At 39.5% G+C, this 21128-nt stretch overlaps 3 protein-coding genes and 1 pseudogene across 3 annotated transcripts in view; 2 read left to right on the top strand and 2 right to left on the bottom strand.

The window, feature by feature from the left end:
* The window catches only part of LOC140928176 (dehydrogenase/reductase SDR family member 4-like), a 29447-nt gene extending 23569 nt beyond the window's left edge, over positions 1–5878 (bottom strand). The window contains exons 1-2 of the mRNA XM_073377887.1: positions 5737–5878; positions 1169–1352 (exon numbers count right to left, since the gene is read on the bottom strand). Coding sequence (XP_073233988.1) covers positions 1169–1352; positions 5737–5861 — 309 coding nt within the window. The 5' untranslated portion in view covers positions 5862–5878. The remainder of the gene's footprint in view (positions 1–1168; positions 1353–5736) is intronic.
* A 235-nt stretch (positions 5879–6113) lies between these two features.
* Positions 6114–21128, top strand: part of LOC140928171 (dehydrogenase/reductase SDR family member 1-like) — a 95068-nt gene continuing 80053 nt past the window's right edge. The window contains exon 1 of the mRNA XM_073377881.1: positions 6114–6352. The gene's annotated coding sequence lies outside the window, so the exon portion shown is untranslated. The remainder of the gene's footprint in view (positions 6353–21128) is intronic.
* On the top strand, positions 7626–20371 carry LOC140928173 (dehydrogenase/reductase SDR family member 1-like). Its single transcript, XM_073377883.1, has 10 exons — positions 7626–7767; positions 7892–7950; positions 10391–10537; positions 11611–11649; positions 12461–12501; positions 13355–13487; positions 15060–15188; positions 18373–18451; positions 19069–19149; positions 20039–20371. Exons 1-10 carry the CDS (start codon positions 7644–7646, stop codon positions 20167–20169), a joined length of 963 nt encoding a protein of 320 aa, XP_073233984.1. The 5' UTR covers positions 7626–7643; the 3' UTR covers positions 20170–20371.
* On the bottom strand, positions 9318–9927 carry LOC140928060 (uncharacterized; annotated as a pseudogene).

Below are 21128 nucleotides of genomic sequence, written 5' to 3'. Positions count from 1 at the left end.
ATAACATACAAAAGTCTACCATATAGTCTCCGATGCAGCCATTACCTGTCTCTTCATGCTTTGCATGACAAGACAAAGACAGTGCCCGAAATTAATTTTTGATCATCTTTTCAGACCTAGACAAAAGTCAGGGTCTGAAATTAGTTTTTGCCAACCACTGGACAATCATCTTTTCAGATCTAGGTGTCCAAAGAGAAAATTATCTAGTCCCCAATAAAAGCCATGGTCAGCTGTTAACCACCTTGACTTAAATTTTTGAAACTTTTCTTAAGTTGTGCTGTGGTTCCAAAGCTTCTGTCTCTGACTGAGTTTTCTTGTTTGCAATGACCAGAGCCTTTGGATCTCCAGCTTTTATTTCTGGATCTTTCAACCAATTGGACTGTTTATAACACTGTACCATTTCTCATGCAGAATTAAATCTCGGCCTACGACCTAATGGTGTCTTTTCACAAATGTTTATGTATTCACGAGGATGGCAATGTTGGTCAGCGGCCAATGCCTATTACTGTCATTACTATTTATTCTTGTAGTCAGCCATGTTGAATGTTCACGCGCTTAGAATAAATAAAGTTCTGTTGCATGTACAAGTATTGGCCCTAGACTGCAGCTTGAATTACATGGGCAACCAGTCCGTGATTTGGTAATCACTACCAAGCAAGGACAGATCAGCTGCCAGTCTTAAGCAGTTTAAGACCCGGATACGCAGTCTTGATTTATGTAACATTTTAGTTGGATGTAGTGGCTGCTACCTTTGCAATTTGTAATTTTAACTTTTCTCAATTATGATTTTAATTACAAGATTTTAGAATTTTGATAAGTATGAATGGAGTTTATGTAATGTTCATGAGTTATCATCAGTAGTTTTAATTCTAACTCTTAGTAGATTCTAGTTTTGACTCTATATTGATTCGTTTTGTATTTTTAGATTGTATTTTAGAAAATTAGGTGTCCCCTATTAGCAGTGGGGAATCCCCTCTGCTAGATTTCTGTTTGACACGTTAATAAAGTCATTATTATTATTATTATTATTATTACTGTTAAATTAAGTCTGTTCATTTCTGATGACTGGATCATAAGAAATTTCAGACTGTGAAAGAACAGCTGCATTGGACACTCTTATAATAAGCAGTTTTAATGTGACATTAGTGGATTTGTGAAACATGCTGACCTCTTCAATGAGATTCTTACGATGCTGAGGCTTTGCAACGTGGCACACCACACCTTTAACTTCACAACCTCGCTCCTCATTTTCCAACTCTGAAACAGCACTAGAAACCCTGTCTTGTTTCCGACTGCTAATCATGACTTTGGCACCATCTCGAACAAGCTGCTTGGCAATTCCAAATCCTATCCTGAAGTGGAAATTTAAATACTAATATTATCATAGTAAAATAAAATTACATGTACAAACTATCAAATATCACCATTAGAAAAAAAGCTAGCACTCCTGGTAAACTAGTAAAATGGTTTGCTTTTGAAATTTCTGAAAATATTGTGGCAATTTTGCTTTGCTTATAAATCAGGTAGTTGGCAAACAGTAGCATCCAACTTTATCTAAGTTAAGACCTTACTTCACTTTGCAGCCCAGCTGTACATGTGGACTTCGATTGTTTGGTGCTAAAAATAAGGTGGAGGGGGTTGGGCTCTCTTTAGTTTTTCATTGAGCATGATAATGAACATCATTAGAAAGAAAATAATTTACATAAAATATGAAATTTAAGCAATAAAAATTTACTTTCCTTGCACAGCCTGATAATTAAACACAAGTTGGGGATGTTAGGAGAATTCAAAACAGTTATGCAAACCTAACACGAAGTCACTGGTTTGCATACACACTGTAGCTGTCGAGAATTTTCCCATCCCTTTGACTGTTTATTATCAGGCTATGCAAAAACAGGAAAAAAGTGTGGTATTCCTTTAGAAAATGCAACATGTTACTTTCCTGACAAGAGAACAGAAGTAAAACTCTTTGTATACTTGAGCTGATAAAAAAGGAAATTCTTACTGCTCGTGACTTAAATGTTGTACACAAAAAGTTTTTTACTTGTAATCACTTCCTGTTTTGCAAAAAAGATGTTACAAGTACAAAATACAGACTTCCCCAGCTAAAATGTCAACTTAAACAAAACAAAAACTTTGAAAGATTTGAACCCAGTGAGTCATTATATTTCATAAATTGGTGGAATGTGATCGTCTAGGTGAGTGTAGTCCAGGCCCTGGTTGTTCAAACACTGGATAGCGCTATCCACTGGATAAATCAATATCTAGAGGATAAGTATGGGAAAACCAATATTGCAGCATCCACTGCATAGAGATTTATTTAATGAACAGTGCTATCCATCTTTCGAACAACTGGGCCCTGAAGAGGACTGTTGTTAACAGTGACTGACTTTACTGAAACAACCTTGATACAGCATGTTTAGTTTTTCCATGTTTCATCTATCAAGGAAATGGATAGATAAGGTAACTTGTCAAGTTTTCAGCTCCAAAACTTTTTCAAATTTACGCTTGCATGATTAGCTTGTGCATAGGAAAATAGCCTGGGAGCAGGCACTGTAGTGGGAGAAAAAGGCAAAAGGCAGGTTGAAACAGCAAGAAAAATCGGCAAGCAAAGAGAGGCGAGTAGTGAAGTAGGGAGGGGGAAAGGGTTAGACTCCTGCTCGACTTGCTTTGCTCGCCCATTTCATTCACCTTTTCCCCCACTTCAAAGCTTGGTCGCAGGCTAACAGAAAAACATCTTGACGCAAACACGCCTCTCAGCCAAATCGAATCGTTTAGCCTAATTTATGGGAATTACAAAGCACTCAAATGACCATAATCCTTTCGAAATATGTATACAAAAGTGTGGAATGAAAATTTATGCTTCTTTACAGGGAAAATATGTATCACTAGTGTGAATCAGTTTTAAGGTTATCATTGGTTCAATCTTCTATTTTCCTTTGTTTTTGTAAGCTTTATGAATAGAATAATAAAAATACCGTATATGCACAACAAGAGAAAACAAACTGAAATCGGCACATAATAAAGTGCCATAATATCAGGTCTATTGCGCTTTTTGCAGGCAACAAGAGAAACCCGCAGACTTTTCTTGGTCACCGGACCTTTATAAAACTGTATGGTGAGGTTATGCCAAAATCTGTCCTCATTCTTGGGATGGCCATGATGAATCAACTAATATGCATGGTATATGGCCGTGAAGGCCCTAGTGTTGAGTTTAAGGTCCACGGTAATCACGTGAATGCATACACAAGTGATGCAACAACATTTGTTTGATTGAAAACACACATAATTAAATTTAGCTATACATGTAATGTACTAAATACAAGACTTTTCAGTACACATTGCCAGCCGGAAATCTAGGGGGGAAATGAAAGTAGAGCCTGATCTCAGCTTAGTGCAGGACGAGTCTTCGGTGAGATACGAGTGATTACAAAGTCTATACATTCGTGTAACTAAGTTAATTCAGGTTACACTACAGAGTGCATGGTTTTTCTATACATTTCCATACATTTTCTATACATTTCTATACATTTCCAAGCATGTAAAGTTACTGGTCATCTAAGTTTCAATAACTTTTTTCATGATTTTCTATTACATTTCAACGACCTTTGGTCATTAAACATGGATTGAATATCCCATTAATTAAAAGGACTTCAAGTAGTCATGACATGACTGTATAAATTCCACGTTGAGTGTTGTTTATGTCACACATTACTGTTTTCATTGTACAGTGGAACCCCATTAATACGGTCATCAATGGGCAAGAAAAATTTGGCCATAATAACCAGGTGACCTGTATTAACAAGGTCGCCGTAAGGTGGGGTTCCACTGTACCTTTGCCTGCGAATATAGCTGTCATCCAGCTGTCTCTCCTCGCTTCTGATGGTTAGCAAGCTAATCGTATTTAAGCCACTGTAAATAAAATCGTGGAACTCAATATGAGACTTGTTTACTGAGTTGTTCCATTCAGTTTCCACTTTCATGATCTGCCGCGATTCCTTTTGTTGACACATCGGTGGAAAGGGGAAAGATGGAAGCAAGAAAGGGAGAGAGCCGAAGGAGAGAAACGCCTGACACAGATGCTTTTACTGGAGCCTTCCACCCCAACACAGCATGATTCAATATCATCCAATCAAAATCACTTCCGGTCATTGGGTTGTCAGCTTCACGTGTCAAAAAGCTCACCTAAAAATAAATCTCACCTTACGGCCGAACTCCGGTGCCTGTGTTCCTGCGATTTCGCTTTTTTCTGAAACCTCCAATGACGAGTTTTCGAATAGTTGTAATGAAAAACCTGCTGTTTTTGAGGAATTATAACATGTTTTAGGAATTGTGCCAGTGTAACATCGCCAACGCTCTGTTTGTAAAAAAACGTGTGCCCGGAAAATTGTAGTCTGCTACACAGCCGTTTTTAGTGCTGTGTAGCAGACTAGGAAAATTGTAAATTTCATTTGTTTACAGAGTTAAAACAAGCACTCATTCCTGAGAGTCTAGCAGCTAAAAAGCTGGGGTAGATCAGGTAGAGAATCATGCAAGGGAAAATCTCTTTTTTTTCTCTAGGTTTTGTTGGTTATCCGTCGTATTCTCGGGTGGTTGAAAGGAGCTGCAAGAATAAAGAAAATTATCAAGCAGCAGCAAATTCCACCACTTCATAGAGAGCTCGTGAAAGCTGTAACAAGTTAAGTTAAGAAAAAAGTGAGATCCTATAGCAAAGGTCAATCCCGTTGGCGAAATATGATAGCGCCCGCTTGAGCTTAAGGCATTACTAAAGTGAAAAAAAAATTGGAAGAGGAAGTGAACGAATTCCAATCACGTACGCTATCGTAACCGCAGTGTAGCCGGCACAGGCAAAGTCAAGCTAAAGCCTTGGTGTTGTCGGCTATTCTCAATACATTGCTACCTCGTTCTCGCTCTAATTTTATTTACAGTAACAATACCATTTTAACGGCAGGATGTTGTAAATCAGAACTTAGATATCTGAAGCACTGATATCGTCTTCTTTGTCTCTGTCTTGTGAAACCAATAATCGGACATTGTTTCGGCAGAAGCTGGTATATGAGGCTTTTCCATACTCTGAGAACATAGTCTTTTCTTTTGACTACGAGGTTTTGAAAACACAGTCATTATTCCAGGAAAGAACTTGAGAGCGAGCGCCCTCTAGAGCCTTTTTGAATTTCTCTTTACGTCTCTGTCCATAAAAGTACCACATGAAATCAAAACATCGATTAAAAATTTCAATGGCTTCTCCTTGCCGATCGCTCTGCTCGTATTTACTTGCAGTTGGTGACGTCAGGGAGTATTGTGTGTTATCCAATCACTGCCACATCCAGATTCTGGATGTGTCACACGATTTGCTGAATGGTTTTGTGTCAGGCCTTCCTTTCTCTTCTCCCCCTCCCCCCTCCCCCATCTAAAACCTGTCCTTCTTCTAGCCCCTTAGGAAGGCCTGATACTCAGGTTAGTTGACACTGGAACGACATGTAAAGGGGCTTTCTCTGATTCACGTACACTTATAAAAAAGCGGTTCTCAAAATCAATAGCACCTTTAAGGTAAACGTACATGTTCGCAAGCACTTCCTAACCTTTAGTTAAGGCTAGTGCGTAAACTCTTCTTTACTTTTAAGTTTTCTTTTCTTGCAAATATGACTACAAAGTTTTTGAGCCTGAGATTCGATTATAGATTTTATCAGTTCAATTTGTAGTTGAAATGAGCTGAAAAAATATTGCGTTACTCACCCGTCTGTTGATGCTGTAACAATTGCAACTTTCCCTTCAAGTCTTCTATTTGAAGCTGCAGTAGAACTCATTCTTGAAGACCAAATTGTCGCACAAAATCCTCTTACATTCGACCACAATCTCATGTTTCAGGCACTCTTGATGCTCTGAAAGAAACTGGAAAGAAGTGAAACTTCTTCCCAACGGGGTGGGTGAGAAGTAGGTAAGCGACCCAAATATTCCCCCTCCCCCACCCCTTGCCCAGTCCAACCGAAAAAAAAAGAGATAAATTTTGACAAATAAAAGTAAGCAAAATCACAGTTAGCATTCGTGCCAGAATACTAGTATAATACAATTTGCCAAGAGCTTTTATCGTTTTTCTTGGCCGCTAACCGAAGCTTTTTGGGCTTTGTCTTTCCTGACTCTACCCTGGAGGGTATAGAAGACTTCTCACGAAACCGCCTGGCAGAAACAAACATTTTGGCGGGTGATTGATTCTTCTGTCGAACTTTTTTTAACTTGCATCGTCACGCTCTTACATAAGCTGATGTGAACTGGACTTCGCTTTAAGTTAGGGTTTGCTGTTTTGTTTGCTTGTCTTCAGAGTATAAAGACGTAGATTTTGACGAGAGTCGAGGTAGGTCCATTTGTCCTTTTCGCCTTTCGATAAAGCTTATTATTAGTAATAGTACAAAAAGTAATATAATTATAGTTTAGAAAAACAAAACTAACCTTAAGTTCAGAATTTTCAATAAAAACTTGGATCAGGCTGGGTTTTTTCTTATTTCAATGTTTACATGCAGTTTATTCATTGAGCCTCCAGCGACTGAGTTTCGCTGGAAAAATTTCGTAAGCTTTCCAGGGTCTTTACACCTGTAATGAATCGTTACGTAACACCCCTATGAATGCAGTGCCCTTTAAAACGTTTAAGAAATGGGCCATTTCGGTTCCACGACGCAGTACCCACCATTAGCTTTATTTTGGCCGTTTCGGCCGAGCACCAAGAGATATAACAGTACGTTATACTACAACTTCTACTACATTTAAACATGTGGTAGATAAACTAGATCAGAGCTGTTTCCACTCAGACGCTGGAAATTCCATGTTATATGTCCCAACCACATAACATAACAGTTTACGTTTTTTTAATACAGCTATCAGAAACTTTTAAGTGAGAGGTCACGGAGAGGAAAAGTTGTTACCCCTACGTCTTACAGCCCCTCTTTCAAAATTGATGGATCTGCCCTTTAAAAATGGGCTGTAGATTGAAATTTCATCAGGGGTTAATGATATAATAATAGGGCCATTTACAGAAAATGCATTGTAAACAAGATGCAATCATCTAGGGGAGAATTAATGTATATTTATGGTACAAACAATGCAGTCTTCACATCATGTGACTTATATTGCATCAGCTAAGACACAACTCATAATAAATTGATTGTGTAATACACATCTCATGTGATGAGACGTGTTTCCATATCAACCTCTTGGAGGGTTATTAGGAGTTTTAATATGAGGGTAAGGGGAATCCTAGAGGACAGAAATTTAAAAAGATATTTCTGAAGCTAAACATTAAGGGGTGGGGAGCTGGTGCATGGGGTCATAGGAAAAAATAAATCATCCTGTGTGGGCTAAGTTTGAATATTTTCTGAATGAAATTAAACAGCTAATTAATAAGCTTTCATTGATGTAATATCCAAAACTCAGCTGTAAAGCTTTTCTTATTTGTAATGATAACCTCAATGATAACTATCATGCTCCATATAGTCTCCCTCTCAGCTATTTTTTAGTGTTGTCAAGCAATGCTTAATATTGTGTGAAGGCAATAAAATAGCTTGTGGGAGTCTAGACTAATAGCTGCACTAAGACTAATCTGATATAATATTCCATGGTTATGCAAAAGCAATAGATCACCAAAGTACACCATGACATCTTCAGAACTCCCTTCATTGTCCGGAAAAGTGTGCATTGTGACAGGAGCATCTCGGGGTATTGGTAAAGGTATTGCCTTAATGTTGGCCAAGTCAGGAGCCACAGTGTATATTACAGGTCAGTTAAACTTTTAGGAAATTGTCTTACAGTATGATAAATCATCTACTCCACAAACAGCCAACAAACTGACGTTTTCTACATGAGCATATAATTTAAAAGTGCAAAAAATTCTACTTAATAGGAAGGACCCTTGATGCCACAGAAGGAAGGACTGGATCACTGCGGCAAACTGCTGAGGAGGTAATAACAATGTTCCACAATATTATTTTTCAGTGTCGGTGTTCCAGTTTAGGTGCGTCACAGGAACAGCATGCAAAGAAAGTTGTGTTTGATAGCCCGGGACTAGGGGATTTTGTTATCAGGCTAGTGAATTCTGTTCTCATCTTGCCCGATGGGCGAATGATTTTTTTTAGGAAATTCACATAACAGAAGAACTGTAATCAATCCCGCTCATGAAGAAATTTTTTGGGCTAATGAAATATGACTCGAGCTGGTACATGCTAGTTGCAGCTTGCCCAAATGGCAAGCTGTAAAACTGACTTTATTTGCACCCTGAAGGGGTCACCATTGTACAGGTGGTGGGTGGGTGGAAGGAGGTTAGCGTAGGTAATTAGGGGTAGAATTTTGACATTGATGATGCTTCAGTGTTACTCTTGTCTCAAGTGACACGCCTAGTATTTTTGGTTCTCTGTTTTTCTTCACACTTTTGTTACCTATGAACTTAATTTAAAACATGCTACAACAATTAAAATGAAATATAAAGAATCATGAAGTGGTGTGAGGGTCCCCAATAGGGTTCTTCAGTCCTGTAATCCCGACCCAAAATTTCGTGCAATCCCATGATCCCAAGGGTCATTTTTGGCATCCCACCTCCCTCTCTTAATTTCAATCCCGAATCTCGCCCTGATTTGGCTTTAAAATCCCAAATCCCGAGCTTCAAATAGGGAAAATCCCAGGTACCGAAAAACCTATTGGGGACCCTCTGGTGTCACCGCGTGTGAAGTCCCGGAGGTGGAGTCTTATTACAATTGCTAATACAAAAGCAGATGTCAACTGAAACAAAAAATTGCACCTTAAAATGCTTAAAGTGGCACTATTCGACTTTACGATTAATGACTAACAGCTGCAGTATTGATTGGGAACAGGGCATTTGCCCTCTTTTTTCGTCCTCACCGTAGGGAATTTGTCATCCAAGGCAAAAAAAAAACGTTGATGCCCGGGGGTTAGCCTGGGGGGGGACATGGGCACAGCGGGAATTGACTGATACATTAATATCGAAAATGGTTGTAGAATTATCAAAGGAATACTCGTAAAGTTGTTTTTTGAAAGAATCGTAGATGTGTGACGTAAATGAAGTGGTAAGGTATTCCAGGTAATGTCTTTTTTGGTTTGAGACGACTTGATTGGCTCTGCCACAGGCTGCCCAATGATGATGGTAGAGTGTTCGGTGACTCAGAAGAAAAATGTTACACACAACGTAACCGCGTCAGGCAGGTCGTTTATAATAAAGAGGATGTTCTGAACTGTAGTTTCTCCTAAACGTTAACGTTCGGTACGGATAAATACGCGGTACAAATGAAATAAATAAATAAATAAAGTGTCTTTATTGTTCAAAAGATAAAATTACATATCTTATGTTACATTTAAATATAACAATGTTAATGGGCAAAAGTATGTCTCTAAATAAGATTAGTATATACATAGAAACAAATGCAAAAATCGAATACAGAAAGTGCACTATTTACAAAGCTACATTATACTTACAGACAATTCTATTAAAGAATGTATTCTTAAAACGGTCCGTGTAAATGGCGGGCATTGCGGAAGATTTATTCCTTAAGTTGTATCTTGTAATCTTAGTCTCAGGGAAGTTAGCTCTAAGAGGGTGGTTCGGGATACTAGAAACCTTCCTACAAATTCTATGATCTTGCCCTTTAAGTAATCCACCTATCTCTAGTTTCTTGGATATGTATCTGCGTTTAAAACATCGATCTAAAAACTGCTGGGCCATAGTTAGCTCTGATTCAGAGGCCCCATACACAGTTAAAGTATAAGTAATATTAGGTAGAACTATGGAAGAGAATAAATGGTCTACTTCTGCTTGGCTACATCCTTCTTTTCGGAGGCACCTGATGACATACAAGCATTTATTAGCTTTACATACTTTTCTTTAAGGTGAGTGCTGAATTTGCAGTTCGGCTGAAATGTGAGACCTAGAATTTAACGTTGTTAAAGCTTTAGTATTCTGTACTCGACGGTATTACCGTATCTCTTGCGTGACACAAGCGATGCGATGTTACGAAACGATCTCCCACCACTGACTCAAATTTAGGATCAAAATACAAAGGATTTTGAATAACTGTTTTACATTAAACCACGAGTCACGTTTTTCACGCTAACCGAGAGTGTTCTCAGCAGAGGACAAATAGGAATGGTACTAAGAGAGTCCCTTGAGGGATTCCAGATGTTACGTCCACCCATGAAGAGAATGAACTACCAACGAAAACACTTTAGGATCGTGACTTTTGTAGTCTGAGAACCATGAGTCCACGAATGTCAAATAGTATTAATTTACGTTGAAGCTGGTAGTGAGGCCAGGGAGAATCGAACGGTAAGAAATCTAATAAAACAGCGATTTTAAAATATTGTTGTTGTTGTTCTTTTTTGTTTGACTTTTTAGATAGGACAAGAGAGTAGCGGACAGTGTATACCAGTGCAGTGTGACCATGGAAACGATGAAGAAGTCCAAAAGTTGTTCGATAAAGTCGGCAAAGAACAAAATGGACGGTTGGATATCCTTGTGAACAATGCTTTCAAAGGAGTGAAGGTATAGTCTGTATTAAGCAACAGTAGCTGCAACAAATAACAGATGTAAAGCTACAGTCAAATCTCTCTTAAATAGCATTCTTGTGTTGTGATCGTAATTTCCCAGAAATCATCAGTGGTTTTTTAAGAGAAAGCACTCAAACTGAGTTGTTTGGAACACTTCGAAACCCGGCGTCCCCTGAAATCTTGGGACGACGCCTTACAGTTTTGATCGGGACCTTTACAAAAAATCCTGATACTCTAAGGACAAAATTCTCGCGCCATTGACTCAAAACGGGTGGCAGGTACACTGATGTACTTACTTAAATTAGCTAGGGAGCTTAAGCAACGAGGACAGCGACGGTAACGAGAACGGCGAAAAAGTAATAGGTCTAAAACAAGATTTTTGCATTTTTGCATATCACGCTTTTTTGTAGCCTGCGAATACAGCCGTCTCTCCTCGCTCCAAGTCCAAGCACAGGTCACCCAGGCTCACTGTTTGTGTCACGTACGGGTTTCATAACATGACCCCAACATGACTAAATATAGAGAACATGGGGCGAAGTTAAGGTGTGGAAATCTGCTAGAAGGTGGAAATAAAAATCGATGAAACTTACCATGTGGTGAGTTGTTGTTGTCCTTAATATAATGCACACGAAGTTTCGAGAAAAATGGTCTCTGCTTCATCTTTACTATACTATGTGGGAAAGATGAAGCGGACTATTTTTCTCGAAACTTCGTGTGCATATTAAGGAGCGAGGACCGAGAGACGGCAGTATTCGTAGGCTGGCTTTTTTGGACATTTCTTTGCCGTTCTTGCATGACTATGAATTTCTGAATTTAGATACAATTCTTTATAATCAACTTATGGAAAATTCCCTAACATTAAACAAATTATATAAAAAGGAATAAGAGCATTAAATAAGGTTTGAAACAGCGCGAATAGCGACGACGTTTTCGCTGCCGTTGCCGTCGTGGTTGCTTAAGCTCCCTAATAGCAGTGTCATAGTTTACTCAAAAAGTGATTAATATATCGAAATATATATATATATATAATAACTGTGTGTTATTGACAATTTTTGTGTTATGGCCTAGGTACTGAATGAAAATGAAGAAAAACCATTTTATGAACAGGTAAGAATCTCAATTTAATTGTCGATGTTGAAGAATTCTGCTTGGAAGACATTTAATTAATCTGCATCATTTTGTAACTTTTTGTAACTTAGAGGGACGATCTCTTGCACTTTATTAACACAAAACTAATGTCATAATTTGTTAGTGTCCATCATGCATCAATGCTTGTTATGACATCAGTTAGTACATTTATTTATATACTACTACATGAGAAAATTTCTGCAATTTGATTGGCTTAGAGCAGTGGCATTTCAGCTTAATTTGAAATACCTACATGTGAAAATTACAAAACTATTGCGGGTAGTAGTATAAACAAATAATAGCATGATCTGTACGTGATATTTGGCATAAATACCACTTGTGATATTTCAAAATTGTCTCAAATCTCACTCACCTAACGGCTCGTGAAATTACGTATAACAATTTCGAAATATGACTCGTGGTATTTATGCCAAATATCACTACAAATCATGCTATTACCTATACTAACTGGTCGGTGTTTTCGCTGCGGTTGTTCAATGAGACTAACCGCCCAATAGGTGGGCCTTCCACCGTTTTTTTCAAGTGCAAGTTTTGAGTTAGACCAATAAGCGAATATCCATCGACGCCGCTGGAAAGAGGGCCCCAAAATTATAGGAAACTTACCAAGTTTAACGGTGATACGTCCAAAGACAGACAAGATATTCCTCCACAAAGTCGCGAAATTTTACAGACGTTTGTATGGTGGGGGGCACGATTCCACCTTTGTTTCCTCTTCTTTCGTTTGTTTGGTCACAATTAACCTGTTGTTATCCTGATTCTGATCCTTTAGCCTGCAAACGTGTGGGATGAGGTGAACAATGTGGGACTCAGGTAAGAAATTGAACATCTGAAGAACGAAAAGTCTGTTCAGTTCAGAAATGGTATATCACATTAACATTTTGTGGTATGTAAGGCAATTCCCTAGTTTTGCACTGCACATCATCTACTGCGCGTTACTTTGTGATATTAAAGGTTCAGGCGGTCATTTTCACCGGTCGCCTGAAGAGAGGTAACAAATGGCCCTTTTGCAGTCCAAATAGTTTTCTTACATTTTTTTGCAACCCCCGCCTCGCGGTTGCCTTTGCTCGCCTGAAAAACGCAAAATAACGGCTGTTCTGCCGGCTAGTTTCTTGGTTATTTGAACTGTGACAATTTTTTTGTAGATAGTCATTCTCTGACGTCAGCCCGTACCTGAAGAAATATTGTTAAGGGAAAATGTAAGCATATTCTCAAAGCTGTGCAGTAGGCTTTGAAGTTTTACTCTCAGTTAATCGGCTGTAATCTTTTCGCCCTCCTAAGTACTGGCGGTGTGGATTACTCTCAAGGCTTTTTTTGCTATTGAATGTCTTAAAAAGGAAAAGGAAAACAGGCAATAGTGTGTTAGGGCTTGGTAAGATAAAAAATATTGATACCAACTTGATTTTTGTGCTAAAGGAGAAGAGCTCTTGATCGCATACTCGCAGGGTGGATCTTAGGCACACGTGCTCATTACAGCTCTGGACTTTATTTCATGATTTTTGTTTCTTTGCATGTATTGTACAGCTGTAGTTTATCTCTCACTTCCAACCGCTCAACTTGATGTATCATAGTCAGTAAATGTTAATGACTAGGTTACGGCAGCAAGGAGTTCTCTGTTAAGTGGTCTTCATCATCGGCGTCCGTTGTGTCCCTTTTCTCCATCAAGGTCGAATTACATTGCCGCGTGGCATGCAGCCAAGATGATGGTTCCAGCCAAACAAGGACTTATAGTCAATGTTTCATCGGCAGGAGGAATGACATATATTTTCAACGTTGCATATGGCGTCGGGAAAGCTGCAGTAAGTCGCACAAGTTCACTGATATGCATTTAAAAGTAAAAGCTCCCTGGGCTTTTTTTGCTGGCATTCACAAAATATTTCCTTTGGTTTCACATAACAACGCTAAAAAGGTCGATGCTGTCAATGAAAGCCCCTACGCTATTGGGTTTTAGTTTCTCAAAGGGTAGCTGGAATAATCCTTTGGTGGTTTCTTTCGATTAATTTTAACACCCTCGTTTTCAGGGCTGGATCTGTCCCCTTTGCTTCCCTTGTCTCCTCAAAAGGGAGCTTAAACAACAACGATGGCAATGGCTACGAAAACGTCACTTAAAATGTGAAGTCGCTCTGCTTCAAACTTTATCGCGCTTATTCCATCTCGTTCTATTCGTCAAATGTTGGTATTTTTTTTTCTGGAGTTGAATTCTTAAAGATTGTATCGAAATTCAGTAAAGGAAAAAGAAAATTGTGGTCTTGTGTTCACGTCTTTCACAAGACGTGAAGTTAGACATTTCACGTCACGCCAAAGAAATGTACAACAAAGCGTGATACACGTCCATAGTTGTTGTTTTGCCAATCTAAGCCTATTGCTTTTTTGCTGTCCCTGTTGACGTCGCCGTCTTCGTTGCTTAAGCTCCCTACCGACAGAGGAGAGAGGCGCTGGAAACGAGGTTGAACTTTTAACTCTTCCGATGTTTGACCTCGGTCAAATGAGAGAAATTGCAAAAGCTAAAAAAAGTACTACCAAGCTGAGGTTGTTATTTTCGTTATTTGAAGTGTGATACATTAGCAGTACACTATCTATTTACTAAACGATTTGAAAGTTTATTAAAAAATTTCTAAGCGTTTGAAAACTTAGTCGGCAAAATTGCTATCTGCCCACATAAGTTAGCTCGTCACGGAGAGTTTTCGACAAGAACCGCATTATTTTAAGAAAAATCAAAAGATGATTAAATGATTCTTTAGTGAGTCCATGGCCATTTTTTCCACAAAACAAAAGGCAAAACGCCTTAGACGTTTGACTGCAAGGGAGACGTGGGTGAAACTTGTATAAGGCTCCTTTATATGGAGAAAACTTGTCCCGGACAAAAGTGTCCCTCGCCAACCCGAGCCACCCTCGTCGAGCCAACTTTTCATGCATTTCCTTACAAAACGTGGCAAACAATTTACATGAGACTAAGGTGCGGGTCATCCCTTTCCGATGGTAGGGTCAGCTCCCTGGCTGGGCGAACGTTTCCTCATGTAAACCCAGCCGGGTCAACTCGGTCAAGGAGTTTCAGTGATTATGTTGTTTTTGGTGACCATTCCAGTATTCCTGAGGGTACTTGATGATGACTATCATAAGAATTCAGGTGTATCTTAGCCTGCCTTCCTTGACATTGTTATTAAAACTTGTAAAATATACGTGTACTAATTTTCGCTGTCAGTTGGGTTCTTGAAATTACTACTTCTTAGCTAAAACTCATTAATTAGTACTTTAATACTAAAGACGTTGGAAAACTCGTTCTTTATTGGCTGGTACTTAATTTTCAAAGGTGCATATTCAAGATCATCTTGATTGCATTGATAATTTCTTTGCATTCCTATTTTTCTAAGAATGATCGAATGGCCGCAGACATGGCTGTGGAGCTGAAGGAACAGAATGTGGCTTGCGTGTCACTGTGGCCTGGAGCTGTGATGACTGAAAATATCAGAGACTATTTAAGTCAACCACAAGATGAGAAGGTAATTTGCAGGTTTGATACTAAAACATATGTATCCACCATTTTTTATACGTTACAGAACGCTCAGGTGAAAAAAAGACATGAACATCAAAAAACAAATAGAGGGTGTCAAGGAGTTTCTTTTGGCCCAAGTTAATGAGTATAAAATTTTCATCTGTTGATTCGTGCCCTTTTTCTGTTGGACGGAGGGCGCTAAATGGAATCATAAAATTTGAACCCTCCTTCCGCTGATAAGTCAGAATCACCCTTAAATGTACTTTTGTAACAACTTAGGTTTAGGGTTACCATAAATCCTCCATTAACCCCCCTCCCATAACTGCAACTATCGTGCGCGTCCTATATGGTTTGTATCTGCTATACCGAAAATGTTTGAGAAAATATAATTTCATGAACTGTACTCCCGAATTTCAATGGGTGTCTCTCTCCTAACACGTCTTGCTTTCTACGTGGCCACTCCTGTTACCCTGAACTTGTAAAGCTAACTCATTATTGGCGCATGTCACTTAATAGAGAGATTTAGAGTCCGTTCACGGCAAACGGCGAACCTCAGGATTTGAGTTGAGAATTTCCCAAAATAGAAAGTAAGCAGATAAAAACTGTCTAGAACAATTTTTATGGATTATACTGGAAAATTATACTGAAACTACTTATTTGTTGGTAGAAAATAAACAGTAAACTACAATTAAGGAGGAAACTTGGTCATGTGCTACAAATTCACGTTTAAAATTTAACGTAAACGTGCCTCTAAATCTCTCTATTAGCAAAAGGAAACTTGTTTCAATCGCAATCGACTTGTCAAAAGTGTTTGATTCCATCTTCCTCAGCTTATTGTTAGCACAGCTGAAGGCGTATGGTGTTGATGAGTCAGTCAATTGATGCACGGGCCTCCCAAGCTCACGTCACGAGTGTGTTATGTAACGTCGAACTTTACATGTGCCGAACCTAATTGTTAGGTTCGGCACATGTAAATTTCGACGTATGAATCAATTGGGAACGGCACTTTTCAGTGACTTTTGTATTTGGGTCGACTCTGCCGTTCTATTCGACTGAGCTTGTCGAATAGAACGGCAAAAGATCGACTTCGATTCATACGTCGTACTTCACATGTGCCGAACCTAATGCATAAATTATGTTAACGTATTTTTCAATATAACTTCGCTTCTGATTGGCTATGTAGTGGGTTTTCGCGCCTGTGCTGACAGACCCACAGAAACGTAACGACAGTTACGGTCTGGTTACCAGCATTCACTTTGTAGATTTTTAGACTGAAACTGGACAGCTCAAAACGGTCTTCTAAGAAGTTGCTTTTCTTTATATCCATAAAGAAATCGTACTGTAATTTAAAATTTATTGCGTTACTTTATTTTGTCCAAATATCACGATCACGATCTCCTCAACTGTCTCCTTGCCATAACAAAGCACAAATAACACAAAAATCAAAACAAGAATTTCCAGGCTTGGTGAATTTTACTTTTTTTCAGTTTATTTCCCTATTTTAAGCAGTAAGGATGATATTTCTTTTCGCCACGAATTAGGTTCGGCACATGTAAAGTTCGACCGTCTGAATCAACAGTCGAACTTAATAGTTTGGGTCGACCTAAATAGGTATTAGGTTCGGAACATGTAAAGTTCGACGTTTGAACCGGGCCCACATACCGGAAAGCTTTTCGTGCTGACATGAAAAGCTATCCGGTATTGTGTGAACAGCAACAAGACAGAACTGGAATCAGTCGTTCACACACATCCAACATCGTACTGTGCCGAACCTAATTATTAAGTTCGGGTCATGTAAAGTTCGACGTATGAATCAATTAGGAACGGCACTTTTCAGTGACTTTTGTGTTTGGGTCGACTCTGCCGTTCTATTCACAGGGGCGAATCTAGGGGGAGGGTGCAGGGGGTGCGCACCCCCCCCTCCTAGACTGAGATGACCTGCGGTTTTCTAATACAACTGGTATTCTGCAAAAAAACTATGTGGTTTATTGGTGTTAAAGTAGAGCAAGAGACGAGTGCACCCCCTCCTAAAAAAAATCCTGGATCCGCCCCTGTATTCGACTGAGCTTGTCGAATACAAAGGCAAAAGATCGACTTCGATTCGTACGTCGAACTTCACTTGTGCCGAAACTAATGCATAAATTATGTTAACGTATTTTTCAATGTAACCGCGCTTCTGATTGGCTATTTAGTGGGTTTTCGCGCCTGTGCGGGCAGAACTCACAGACGCGTAACGAAGGTTACCAGGTATTAGGTTCGGCACACTCGCTTTGTCTAATGTAGGCGAAGTTTCCTGGAGTTGAATTCTCAAGAAAGATATTCAAGTTTAAAAAGAGAAAGAGAAATTCGCCGTGGTATGTTCAAGTTGTCGATAAAACGTGCAAAGTTGTTGTTTTGGTAACCTAAACATATTGTTTTTGTGACGTTCTCGTTGTCGTTTCCGTAGTACATCTTAAACCCCCTGGTACTTACTTCCGCTACGGACCGAATACCAGTTCTGTTCACTTTTCATCGAATGCGAGAATATGCTTGGTGAAAACATTATTTATTTATTTATTTACGAAGTGTGAACATTGTCTCGGGAGCACCCAACGACTGTTTTCTGTGAAATATCTGTTCAGAGAAGCAAAAATTGCCTAGAATTTTCTATAGCTTGAGGAAGGCTAAAAATTTCTAGATAACAGTTCCATTCATGAGTCTTCATGTACAATTTTCGAAGCATATCTAAGAAATTAACTACTTTTTCCTAAAGTTCAATTTTTCGCATTTCAGCCCCCAGGTTAGGCTATTCTAAGTTGGAAAAGGAAAGCTAAAATTTTCGGATTCGAAAATGCGATGGAGAGAGGAAAAGGGAAAATTATATCTTTCGTAAAACAATGACTTAAAACTGCATCTAAAATTTTCGAGAAAATAATTCTGAGACCCTTGTAATTTCGAAAAGACTCAAGTTTTCCTAGGGTGACCGGACAGATACAAATTTTATAGCCCCGCGTAGAATACATTTCTAGAGTTTTCAATGCTTTTAGGAGGAAACCGTCGTTGGGTGCCCCTGTAGTCTTAATGCAAGAGTGTCCTACTTAGCGTACGACTCTTACTTCGATTTACTCGGCTAACATGAGTTAAAACTCGAGTTAATTAGAAAATAATAAAGATGAGCAAAACCAACCTGTGGGTAATATTTCACTTTGTAGATAAGGAGAACAGCCAAACTTTTCCAAGATGCCGAGGATCCAACATTTTCAGGCAAGGCCGTGGCTTGGCTGGCAGCAGGTATTATTACAGTTGATTTTAAACATTGCCCATGTTGTTCAAGATCAACGCAAAATACCATAATATGGCATAACATGAACGAAGCCCAGTAATCTCTAATTCTGGGTTAAGTGTAAACAGAGCGTATAAATTGTGCTGTTAAATCGTCCTTTACACAACACGGCCCAGATAGTTCAGACTATCCCATTACGCGCTGGGTTTGACAGTAACTGGCTAGTCGTCACGATATTTAAGCCAAAAGGTGTCTTCGCATCAGTTGAATTCCAAAAATAATGGCCATGTTTTTTTTTATTTTATACTATATTTAGGCATTGAAACTGTTTTCTGTCGTCTGTTGCTACGGATGGCATTTGATGGACATGGATTGAAACTTCAAAAAGATGGGCCAAGTTTTTCAAATTTTAATGCCCTACCTGCAAAGATCACCAGAAAAATTATTATGGTATTAGTTAGAGTTCCCTGATAAAATTTGTTTGATGTTTTCTTCATAACTCTACAGGAGCATTTTGTGTATGCGTAAAGACACAAAGACACTAGGTAATGACGTCAGCACAGAACAAATTGTCCTAAAACAGCATTTTCCTCGTGACATAGCCCCTTTAATTCTGCAATTTCAGATCCGGGCATAATGAAGAAAAGCGGTCGGATTCTCATAACAGCTGAGTTGGGGCGAGAATACGGCTTCAAAGATGTTGGAGGTTAGTCTTGTTTGGGTTTGGGCTTTTTTGCTCATGTACGCTACTCTGTATGCACAAACCAAATATGGCAGGAGACTTCCCACATGTATCCAATCAACGCCAGCGCACCCTTGGCGTACTCGACAAAGACTCTGCGTGAATCGAGTAAGATCTTTGTTGAGCAGGCGCTGCATGTTGCTAGGATACAGTTTCAAACCCAGGCGCAATAGCCGTGCGCTCGTTACAGCGGGCTTGAGTATAAACATCGGTTTATCAATAGACGGATACTCGCACTCAAAAACCCAGTTTAACGAGAGAAAACAGATTTACTAGTCCGAAAGTTCAGGTTGCGGTGACGTCAAAGACTTGACACGCTTCAGGCAGAGCCTCCTTTTCTCCCCCTCAATCAAGAAGAAGAGAAAAGGAGCCGCTCTGCCCGTAGGGTGGCGCTAGCATAGCCGGTGTATAATTATTGATGCTAGAGGCTTGTCTTTAAGGTCCATATTATACCATTCTTGGAGGAGTCACGAGGAACAACTAACTGTTTGTTGACTTGTATAAAGCTTAAAAGTGACGTCTTTGTTTGGTTTTTGGTGTCATGACACGCGTGCTCGTGCATTCACCTTATTCCCTGAAATCCCGTGGAGGGTCACACATTGGTTTCGGTGGCGGATCCAGGAGAGGCCCCCCCCCCATATTTTTAGACCAAACTGAGGTGCGAAGGGCGGAAAAAATTTTTTGGAGACCGGCCTCCTCCCTTATCTTAGGTCTGGATGACCCCCCCCCCCCCCCCCCCCCCGCTCCCCCTTCTTTCAAGAGTAGTCAAAATCTTACTAGTAGCAAGTCCCTCGGTCTAACTCCAAAGTTGTGAACATCAGACTTATTCATTAATGTCCTTCCATTCTTTTAGGAACCCAGCCATTGTCGATTCGACAAGTGAAGAAACTCGTCTCCTATTTCTACCCTTCCGTGTCGTGGATGATTCCTGAGTTTGTTTATGTTCCTCGCTGGTTACTGGCAGCGGGCGTTCATAAGTTTTGATAACGTATGGTGAGAAATGCCTATCACTGGATGGTCCATGTTTGTTCGCTTCTCTACTTAGCTTCTTGGACTTCAGTTTCAAGTCCTAAAACGTGTGTGCGGTTAAACCTAGCTATGACAATAATATGATAATATGATAATTACGGTATAGCGAATCTGCAGGGGCCCGTTTCTCGAAAGTCCCGATAATTAACGGGCCCGGTAAGCTTATTGTTTGAGGGGTTATTTTTATGTTTCACTCAATTTGGAGGCTGTTGCCACCGTAGTTTATTTTCGATAAGAGTAATTTCCTGACTCAGTTCTCTTTTCAATTTAGAATCCCAAGTATTTTTGTTCCCTGTAAGTCAGAAACCACTACAAAAATGTTATTTTTCTCGTAGCGAGTAAACCGGAAAATAATCAAGGGGATACTCAACCTCCAGGGTTCATTCAGGTAACGTAAGAGGCTCCCTTCTCTAGCAATGTTTTTGTATCCACCCCACCGTACTCAGGGACCTTAAGATCCGACGACGGCGACGGCAACGAGGACGTCAAAAAGGCAATAGGTTTAATAACCAAAACAACAATTTTGCACGAGCATCACGCTTTTTTGTACATTCTTTTGCCCTCACTGCATAACAACGACGCGAAAATGCGTTATTTCACGCTTTACAGAGCAAGTGCACAAGCGACGACGAAATTTCCTCTCTCTTTCTGAACTTGGATATGGTTCTTAGGAATTCAACTTTAGGAGGGTTCACCTACATTTCACAGAGTTAGTGACTTGGAGTGATCGCGATGAAGATTGAAAGAACGCGAATTCACTTTTTCAGCGACGTTTTCGCTGCCGTCGCCGTCCTCGGATCTTAAGGTCTCTACCACGACAGCGAAGGCGGCGAAAACTTCACTTAAAAAGTTTAGCGCGATATCCCAACTCGCTCACTCTGTCTAATGTAGGCGAATTTTCCTGGAGCTGAATT

The sequence above is a fragment of the Porites lutea genome, chromosome 2 (genome assembly GCF_958299795.1).
Source record: "Porites lutea chromosome 2, jaPorLute2.1, whole genome shotgun sequence".
NCBI lineage: Eukaryota > Metazoa > Cnidaria > Anthozoa > Scleractinia > Poritidae > Porites > Porites lutea.
This window is presented reverse-complemented; position numbering and strand designations above follow the sequence as displayed.

What these genes read in the sequence shown, in the direction of transcription:
- LOC140928173 (XM_073377883.1), top strand. Translation starts at nt 7,644, where the DNA reads ATGACATCTTCAGAACTCCCTTCATTGTCCGGAAAAGTGTGCATTGTG. An exon ending in AAAAACCATTTTATGAACAG is followed by an intron (nt 11,650 to 12,460) that starts GTAAGAATCTCA and finishes CTGATCCTTTAG; the next exon opens with CCTGCAAACGTGTGGGATGA. An exon ending in CGTGGCTTGGCTGGCAGCAG is followed by an intron (nt 18,452 to 19,068) that starts GTATTATTACAG and finishes CTGCAATTTCAG; the next exon opens with ATCCGGGCATAATGAAGAAA.